This window comes from Mustela lutreola, chromosome 1, assembly GCF_030435805.1.
Source record: "Mustela lutreola isolate mMusLut2 chromosome 1, mMusLut2.pri, whole genome shotgun sequence".
Taxonomy (NCBI): domain Eukaryota; kingdom Metazoa; phylum Chordata; class Mammalia; order Carnivora; family Mustelidae; genus Mustela; species Mustela lutreola.
In genome coordinates, this window is record NC_081290.1 from 194,545,609 (window position 1) to 194,556,202 (window position 10,594).

A 10,594-nucleotide genomic window follows, 5' to 3' on the forward strand; every position below is an offset into this window, starting at 1 on the left:
GGAACTCCCTGAGCAGACAACCAGCTGCCACCAGCTGCAGTAGAAGAATCAAGTGTTGAATGGTTTGGTGCTAACTGTGGACATCTGGTCAGATAGCATAGGAAATCAAAGTCAGAATATGTGGTGGAGATGAATGGTTACTGTCCTTCCCTTCCTCTTGATCTGCCTCACCCAGCCTGGGAAACTGCAGGACCCTGGCAAGGTGGCGGTTGTTGGCAGTTCCTGAGAGGAGCACGTCAGTACCACAGCCTGTCCCAACACACCCACCTGGAGAGTTAAGGAGCTACTCAGAGCTTAGAGCTCTTTCAGTGTGGGAGCAATGAACACAATCATGATGTGCCAGGTGGAGGGGTGGTCACACACAAACACAGATGTGATGGAGAAGGCAGTCACACAGCTGCAACCATGAATCAGTGACTCTGATATTTTCTGCTGTCCTTGGACACTATGCTTAGGAGTATAATTCCCAAGTTGTATACATAAACCTCAAGCAAAAATTTTTTTAAAAAGCATATTACAAACTTACGTAGATGACTAAAGCAACCCTGGTGTCTGAGTTCCAAGCAGAATACAGAATTTTTAAGAAGGCAAAACAATGTTATATGTCAACTGTAGCTCAACAAAATGGAACAAAAGACACAGAAAAAATTCACAGAGAAAAATTTGATAGACCAAAACTTAGGAAGTTCATCATCAATAAATTTTAATTCCAATTTTTAAAAATTCCTCAGACAAACCTGTGAAACAAATATTTCTGAGTGGATGGTTTTGGAGAACACTTAACCCTGAGAACTACACATGTATATGTTGCACCTTGGTGACTGAATTATATTAGTATTTTTTTAGAAAAATGATGATATCTACTTTCCAGTGTTTATTTGCTCCGGGAATATGTTACTATGTGTATAAGCTTCCATAGAGCTTTCTTCACTTCCTTGTTCCTCAGAGTGTACACCACAGGGTTTAGAAGGGGTGTCAGCACTGTGTAGAAAACTGCCACAACCCCATCCACAGCATCCCGGGAGCCTGGCCTCAGGTAAATGAAAACACAGGGAACAAAGAAACAAAGGACCACAATGCAGTGGGACGCGCAGGTCTGAAAGGCTCTGTGTCTCCCCTCTGAGGTGCGGATCTTCAGGATGGACCAGACGATGGACACATAGGACAGCACTATCAGGAGAAAGCAGCCCGAGGCCACTACCCCGATGTTGACAAAGATCACCATCTCATTGACAGAGGTGTCTGCACAGGCCAGCTTGAGGATGGGAGGTCCATCACAGAAGTAATGCTGGATCTGGCTGGGCCCACAGTAGGGCAGACAGAATGTCAGTGTGGTCTGGACAGCAGAGTGCAGAGAGCCACTGAGCCACGTGCTGGTGGCCAGGAGCACACACGTCCTCCCACTCATCATGCTGGCATACCTGAGTGGGTGACTGATGGCCAGGTAGCGGTCATAGGACATGACTGTGTAGAGGAAACACTCGGTGCTCCCCAGGAAGTGGAAGGAGTAGAGCTGGGCCACACAGCTGGGAAAGGAGATGGCTCTGCCTCCTGGTGATGCCAAGGTCATCAGCATTTTGGGCACAGTGACGGTGGAGAACCACATGTCAATGAAGGACAGGTTGGTCAGGAAGTAGTACATTGGGGTGTGGAGGTGGGAATCCACCTTGATCACCAGCAGGATGAGGAGGTTCCCCACCACAGTGAGTACATAAATCACTAAGAAGATTCCCAAGAGGGTGATGTCCATTGCTGGAGCGTGGGGAAGGCCCATGAGGAAGAACGTTTTGACGAGGCTCACGTTTGTCATTTTCCACGCCTTTGGTATCTCTCCCTATAGGAATAGAGAGAGCATTTAATTGAAAACTGAAAACCCATTTTCATGTGTCAACTTCATCATCCATGGTAGATAGTTCTAGAGCTAAACTAAATTTTGCTTCTTATGAAACTTATTTGCTAAAGATGATAGAATGATTTCATCATCATCTTCTCTCTTCCTCTCTCTCTCTTTCTCTTGCCCACACAGATACACATGCATGCACAAACAGAAGCACAGATAGATACATGTAGAAGAAAGTCATAGAAATCCATTGTATTAATCTCTAGTAATATATCATAAATGACCACACACTTAGCTGCTTACAAACCATTCAAATTTCCATTCTTACAGTGTTTGAGTCAGGTGAGCTGGATGTTTTGCTCAAGGTTGAAATCAGGATGTCAGCTAAGTCTGGAATCTCATCTGAAGCTTGGGTTTCTCTTCCAAGCCCATGGAGATTGTTGGCAGAATTCAGTTCCTTGCAGCTTTAGGACTGAGGTATCTGTCTTTCTTGCTGGCTGTTAGCAGGGATCATTCCTCTTCGCTTTTGAGCCCACCCTTGTGTCCTAACCACCCGGCCATCTGATAACATGGCGGCTTAATTTTATAAAGCTGGTAGGAGAATCTGTCTCCAGTTTGCTGTGATGAAGTGTAATGTAAGAATGTATCATAAGTGATATCTCATCATGGTCTCATCACAGAAGTAATGCTGGATCTCACCCACATAAAGGAGAGACTATTTAGCAGGGAGTGTACACCAGGGGGCAGCAATCAGGGGGACCTCTTGGAATTCTATTTTCTCTCCAGAATTCATGGAGAAATTTAAAGAACCAAGTATTTAATTGCTGATAGCAATGCACACTTCAAAAGTCTTTGGTACACCTGAATAATTCCTTGGGGTCCTCATATGTAACTTTATAGTAGTATTCTCAGCTAGGAGATAAAAACTACATAAGGTAATAGTTGTGAAGTCTATAATAAAGTATCTGACAGTTGAGAACTTCACAAGAAATTGTAGTGAATCATACAAAACTGTTGCCTTCTGATAGAGAGTCGCCTATGTATCTATCTATCATCTATCTATCTACCTACCTATCAACAGAGAGGGGGAATGAATGGAAGAATAAATTCTCTTTGTGTTGTAGAGACTTCTTAGTTTCAAAACTAGATCTTTGAGGAAGGCTTCCTCACTGGTATTTGACTGGTATCTCACTACAGCCATCACCGGCTTATAAAGGGATTTCCCTCAGAGAAGGTGAGAAACTCAACTCTATGATATGAGACCAGCTACCTTCCATTTCATTCAGAATACCAACCTTGTACACTGCTGTCTCCTTGCCTCTCTTACACTAGACTTACAATGTATGCTTACATAATGGATTTTGTGAGGCTCTAAGAACATAAAATTTATACCTGTTCTCCAAAACACAATCCACTGGAAGTTTTCTAACATATATCTTTCTATCCTAAATACCTAGATATTTAGGCTAATTTGGCTTTGTTAGAGATAATATCCCTCCCTCCATCTTCCACTCTCATACTCATAAGTTCAGGCAATGCCCTTATAGGAGAAGACATCTCCACCAAGGATATGGCTCTTATTTAAGACCTACTACCTGAGACAGGAAGAACAGAACCAACACCAGAGGAAAGGATGTTGTCAGCTTGATGTCAAGAAAAGTTGGGATTCTACACAATGAAAATTGAGACAGAATTGATATTTTTAAAATTCAGCCCAAATTCATGTTCAGTTCATGATCATTATTAATTATTCTTTGAGGAAAACTGTGAAACTGGCTCCACAATATGACAGAAGCCAGGATCGCTGATCCCAGCAAAGCTTAGACAAAATGTATCCCGTGTCTAGACAATGTGGCTTACGCTACATCTAAGCTGTAATTTTCATGGATGGAGAGTGGGAGGTTCAGGCTTCCAGGTATGCAATGAATAAGCCATGGGAATGAAGGCCCAGCATAGGAAATACAGTCAATGGTATTGTATAGTGACAGATGGTGGCTGCACCTGTGGTGAGCAGAGCATAGACTACAGAGAATGTCAATTAGTATGTCGTACACCTGAAAATTGTGTGACGTTGTGTGTCAAACATACAAGCACACACACAAAATGTTAAGCTATATTTTTTCAATAGTAGAATAAATAACAGAGGAAAAATTATCATAATCACCTATATGGATATCAGAATTCAAAAACTGGTACAAATGTATCTGAAGTTTCTACTTTACCAGTGGGATCCCATATCCAAGACATCTTCATATTCACATTAGATGAAATATGAACCTTTTCATCAGGTGAATTGCAAAGTAGACTAAGATTTATCAATTAGAGGTGTCAACATTTCATTTGTTTGTCCATGTTGTAACAATTTTGTGCTTCTTTGTAGGCTTTTAATTAATAATTGTGTGTGTTTGTGTGTGTGTGTGTGTGTGTGTGTGTGTAAAGAGAGAGAGAAATAGGCAGACAGACAGAGATGGGATACAGAGACATAGACAGAGATAGTAACAACCTGAGACTTGATAACCCAATGTAAAACGATGTCTAACAATGCCCAAGCATCTTACCTCTCAGTGGAAGTTGAAGAGGGAAAGCAGGAAGACTAAGAAAAATCTACCATTTTTAAGAACTCACCTACAGTATGTGATTCATTTCATTATAAAACTCATCTGTATTTTTTTCCTCCAATTTTTCACTATTTATGTCGAGGCAGTAGTTTGCACGTTATTACTCAAAGAACAGTTACCTGTGGTTCTTTGGTGAGAGTGGCTCTTTTCTAGTCAAAGACCCAACTAGCTGAAGTCCAGGGAATAGAACACACTCAGCCAGATGGATAGGAGCTTAACTTGATGTAGTGTCTCAGGGGATAGATTCCTCTTGAGTCTTCAGGTTCCTTGATGAGCATAAAAACAACAAGAAGAGACTCATGAAAGGTTTTTAATAATCATGCACAGATGTCCCACTGTGTTTGCTTTTTGAACCCTCCTGAGAGGAGTTCATGTCTCTCTGAAACTTGTATTTACACCTAAGAGGAAGGAAGAAGGACCCAGCTCCCTTTTCCCTCAACAGTGATTCAGATAAACACAAAACTGTTGGCTCTCAACTTAAACTTGTCCAGAATCCATAAACAGTCACCACCTGTCTTCACGCTACATCTCAATGCAACTCTCTTTTCCAACACCTTTTTAAGCTGTGTTAAAACCATCTAAATTCCTAAGAAACTTTGTTTAGAGCTTTTTTTTTTTTTTTTTTTTTTGGTCAGAGAGAGGGAGAGAGAGAGCGAGCACAGGCAGACAGAAATGGCAGGCAGAGGCAGAGGGAGAAGCAGGCTCCCTGCCGAGCAGGAGCCAGATGTGGGACTCGATCCCAGGACGCTGGGATCATGACCTGAGCCGAAGGCAGCTGCTTAACCAACTAAGCCACCCAGGTGTCCCTAGAGTTTTTTTTTTAAAGACTTTATTTATTTATTTATTTGAGAGAGAGAGAGCTTGAGAGGGGAGAAAGTCTGAGTGGGCAGCAGACTCCCCATGGAGCTGGGAGCCTGATGTGGGGATGTGGGACTGGAGCCTGATGGGGAACTCAATCCCGGGACTCTGGGATCATGATCTGAACTGAAGGCAGTTGCCCAACCAATTAAGCCACCCAGGCACCCATTGTTTAGAGTTTCAGAGTGACTTTGCTGAAGGAAATGTCTAAGGATATATAACTATTTCCCAGCTGTATATATAGTAGGTTGCATTGCTCTCATAACTTTTATAGTCTTATAAGCAAGGGTAAACACATGATATAGCAAAGTCATTCTTAATTTGCAAATAAGCTTTTCACAAACAGTATTTATTTCTTTGTTTTGAGGTAACAGTGCTTTCTCCCACATAGTGTTGGTACAAATCTGTAAAGTTACAGCGCCTTCTTTAGGAAAGCAATATGAGAGTAGTTACTGAATATGCAGATCTATAACTGTATTGGAGATCTAGTGTTTGCACCAATGTTCACATTAGCTAAGAGCACAAGAGAGTCCTTGTAGTCCCCATTCTTGCGAAGACTTTGTATATTTACAGATGACACATTTTTCTCCAATCTTCAAAGCATAAATTTATGTATTATTGTAGGTTTTTTTTAAAAAAAAGATTTATTTATCTACTTGAGAAAGAGAGAGAGTAGGAAGGAGAGGTAGAGGCAGAGGGAGAGAGAGAATCTCAAGCAGACTCCACACTGACCATGGATCCTGACAAGGGTCTTGATCTCATGACCCTGAGATCATGACCTAAGCAAAAATCAAGAGTTGGATGCTTAACCGACTGAGCTACCCAGACATTCCTATTATTGTAGTTTTAATATGCATTTCCATGATTTCCAAAGAGGTTGAGCATAATTTTTTTTGCTTTTTCAACATTTCTGGCTTTCCATTTCTCTGAAAACTCTATTATCTGACTTTTGCCTATTATATTTATTTCTTTTTACTTTTTGATTTATTTATTTTTCCATACTGCAACTAATACTTTCTATTTTCTCTTTAGTTTATGCATAGTAAGCATTTTCTCTCAATGCATAACTTACCCTTTCTCTGTCTTTAGAATGTTTTTGATAATTTGACCAAATGAAAATGAAATATTTCTACTCAATTCTTTTTGTGTCTTTTTAAGTGTTTATCTAAATTTCAGTTAGTTAATGTACAGTGTAATAGCTCCAGATGTGCAATTTAGTGATTCAACACCTACATACAACACCCAGTGCTCATCACAAGTGCCCTCCTCAATCCCCATTACCTTATGATCCAGCAATTGTGCTACCCAAAGGATATAAAAATACTGATTCAAAGGGGAACATGTACCCTGATGTTTCTAATAGCATTATCAAAAATAACTAAATTATGGAAAAAGCCCAACTGTCCATTGACTGATGAATAGAAAAAGATGTGATATATATATATTACTCATTCATAAAAAACAATGAAATATTTGTCTTTTATTTAACTATTTATTTATTTATTATTAACATATAACATATTATTAGTCCCAGGGGTACAGGTCTGTGAATCGCCAGGAATATTTATCTTTTAAAGAGAATTTTTCTACAACATGATTTTATTTATTCAAAGCTAATTTTTATCACATATGTGACAGGTACAATTTTGGATCACTATTTTTGTGTAACGATTTAGCTGTAATGACTTGCCGACCCATGAACACACAGGGTATTATGTGTTGACTATACTGGTGACATCATGCTAATTAGGAGCTGGTGTGTGGGAAAGAGAACATAGCCCATGCCCTAGAAATTCATATGTGAACTGCATTGTGGGAGTCGAGCCTACAGAAAAAAACTGCCACCTCGGTGATATTTCCGGTCATCTAGTTGCCTTGTGGTGAGTTAGGTTAGTCCACAATCTGGTCTAATTTGACAATGTTCAGCAATGTCAGCTCATACTGTGCTCAAGTTTCTTTTTATTTCATTTATTCCTGAAATACCAAATAAGTAGTTCAAAAGATTTATGTGACAGACTGACATAGGGTAAAGGACTTGACTTCCCCTGGTGTCCCTACTTCCATGGTTGGGGGGTTGCTCTCCAAAATTTCATTTCCTTGGCACATTATGTGATGAAAAGTATCTGGCTGTCATACAGCACAAAACTGTCAAATTGCAGGTTTTTATCCTCCTGCTGAAAAAATACTTGCACTAACATACAAGGCAGTAATTTTTCTACTCTGCCCTCTTTCTTACCCAGTCAGTGAATCCAGGTAATTCTATGAGAATTCCTGCATATAACTACATCTAGATGTAAAAATTAATCATAAGAGTGCAGCATAAATTAGCAAGATCAGTTAAGTGTTTTGTCTTGCAGAAACAATGTTGTGATTCATCCCATCGACGACACTGACATGCTGAGCGTCCTGATGAGACAATGTGTGGAAGAAGACAAGTCCTTAATGTCAGCAATTCCCTCATAACCAGTTGCAAAATAAGTCTTGTACCTTCGACATGTATTTCTACATTGCTTTGGTATGTGTGTGTTTCCATGTTTTATTTTACTCCCCCCATTCAGTCCATTATTATATCTAGGATGTGTTCATGGTAATTTTACTGTTTTGTCCATAGGGCACACGATGTTGAACTCGACTTGCCTCAGAACCAATGATAGTGTTGGATATGGGTGGAATAAATGGTGATTTTTCAGAACAGCTCCATGTGTGAAGGGAGTGACGTGAGGACTACAGTCATGCTGTAGTTGGTGCCGACATCGTGTGTGTGTAAGTAGGCAGGGAAGGATGTATGCAGATGGTGTGCAGTCATTGCAGTGCACAGCCATGGATCTTTTTTTTTTTTTAAAGATCTTATTTATTTTTTTTATTTGTCAGAGAGAGAGAGAATGAGAGCGAGCACAGGCAGACAGAGTGGCAGGCAGGGTCAGAGGGAGAAGCAGGCTCCCCGCCAAGCAAGGAGCCCGATGCTGGACTCAATCCCAGGACGCCAGGATAATGACCTGAGCCGAAGGCAGCTGCTTAACCAACTGAGCTACCCAGGCGTCTTCAGCCATGGATCTTTACTGGCATACTTATTTGTTCACAGGTTGGCTGTGTATCATTTAAACCCTCTTCCTGTAATTGGGGCTGCATTTTGCTGTAGAAACAGCAATATCAGATGCTTTTCCATTCCCTACAGCAAATAGGGACACAGACATGGGATCTAGACTTGACCAATAAAATATGTCAACTTAGACTTTGGGTTAGAAGCAAGGGCAGTAAAAGGCACATGTGAGACAGGATGATTCAGAGGATGGCCACGACAGGGTTAACAACACAGAGATTGGAAAGGCAGGGTGACAGCATCCTGCAGGGTGGTAAGGGGTTCATGCCTGGGGTGACGGTAAGCCACTGTGGACTGGAGCCCTCCATGAAACGTCAGTGGGCCGTTGTCACATATTAGGCATGATTTTGCAATAATTCTGCCTGTTCCTGTTTCCTGTTCCTCCTCCAAGTTTGATTCACTGGTTTTTCTAGGGCTTTGTTACATGAGTATGTGTGTGTGTATGTGTGTGTGTGTGTGTGTGTGTGTGTGTGTGTATGGGGGAAATGTGTTTCCACTGACATGTAAATTTTTGTTTAGCTTACTTTTTTTTTTTAACCTATTGTGGACATCAATGCAAGTCAATAGATCAATATCCAAATCTTTAATTTTCTGGTTTCTTTAGGCATATAACAATGTGTATAATTTAAATCGATCAGTTTATATTATATATGCTATACTTCTGTTCTCATCTTTAAATTTTTTTGTCCTTTTTTCAATACTACCTCTCAACTGTAGATTTAATAATCTTATTTTTATCCTTCTTCTCTTTTAACTATACTCCTACAATGTACAAATTGTCATTGTTTTCTTTATAAAGATGGCACAAGGCTAACATCACTTCTGTGCATTATTGAAAATATCCTGCAAAAGCCACTCAGAGTTAACTGGTGTGGTTATAACTGCTTAATATTTCATGATGTAGCAGCACAATGATTTATTAAACCATTTCTCTGTAAGGATATTTAAACCCTCTCTGTAACAATATTCACTTGCTTTTCAGTTGTTTTGTCACTAGAAACCATGTATGAACACAGACTTCATTCACTCATTTATTTATTTATATTATTTTAATCTCACACCCAACATGCGGCTTGAACTCATGGCCCCAGGTCAAGAGTCACAGGCTCATCCGACTGAGCCAGCAAGGCTCCCCAAAGCACATGTTTGAATAAAGACAATTATGACTGGTGCTTTTATAATCATGAATAGATTCCTGAATTGAATTACTGGAATAAGTGTATATGTATTCTTAACTTCAACTACTGTCCTATTGCTTTCCTAAAGAAGGCTCTGTAACTGCATAGATTTGTACAAACACTATGTTCGAGGAAGCTTTCTTCTTCATCCAAGTCAGCAATAGATGTTGATATTAGTAACTGGAATTAGTTACCTTAATAAGTAAATTTCCTGACAAACCAAAAAGAAAAGTCTATTTCCTCAAAACAAAGAAATCAATATTGTTCATGAAAAGCTTATTTACAAATTAATACCCAACTTTTGTAGCAACATGGACAGGACTGGAAGAGATTATGCTGAGTGAAATAAGTCAAGCAGAGAGGGTTAATTATCATATGGTTTCACTTATTTGTGGAGCATAGCAAATAGCATGGAGGACATGGGGAGTTAGAGAGGAGAAGGAAGTTGGGGGGAAATTGGAAGGGGAGGTGAACCGTGAGAGACTATGGACTCTGAAAAACAATCTGAGGGGTTTGAAGGGCCGGGGGGGGGGTGGGAGGTTGGGGTACCAGGTGGAAAGTTTTATAGAGGGCACGGATTGCATGGAGCACTGGGTGTGGTGCAAAAATAATGAATACTGTTATGCTGAAAATAAATAAAAAATAAATTTAAAAAAAGAACAACTTTAATATATCAAGTGTTTATACTTGCTTATAATACCATAAAAGTTATGAGGGCAATGCAACCTTTTATGTATACAGCTGGGAAATAGTTATATATCCTTAGGTATTTCCTATGCAGAGTCACTCTAAAACTCTAAGCAACAAAAATTTTTAGGAATTTAGATATTTTAAACTCAACTTAAAAAGGTAGTGGAAGAGAGAGTTGCCTTGATATGGAGAGTGGGGACAGGTGGTGACCATTTATGGATTCTGGACAAGTTTAAGTTGAGAGCCAGCGGCTGTGTGTTTATCTGCATCACTGTTGAGGGAACAGGGTAACTAGGTCCTCTTCCTTCCT

General features: G+C 40.0%; 1 protein-coding gene across 1 annotated transcript; it reads right to left on the bottom strand.

The window, feature by feature from the left end:
- Positions 1-874: 874 nt before the first annotated feature.
- LOC131820484 (olfactory receptor 10G9-like) lies at positions 875-1,810 on the bottom strand. Its single transcript, XM_059156131.1, has one exon. The coding sequence runs from the start codon at positions 1,808-1,810 to the stop codon at positions 875-877; it is 936 nt and encodes a 311-aa protein (XP_059012114.1).
- Between the last annotated feature and the right edge of the window lie 8,784 nt (positions 1,811-10,594).

Bases quoted from the DNA above. Each gene is read 5' to 3' on its own strand.
- LOC131820484 (XM_059156131.1), bottom strand. From the start codon at position 1,810: ATGACAAACGTGAGCCTCGTCAAAACGTTCTTCCTCATGGGCCTTCCC.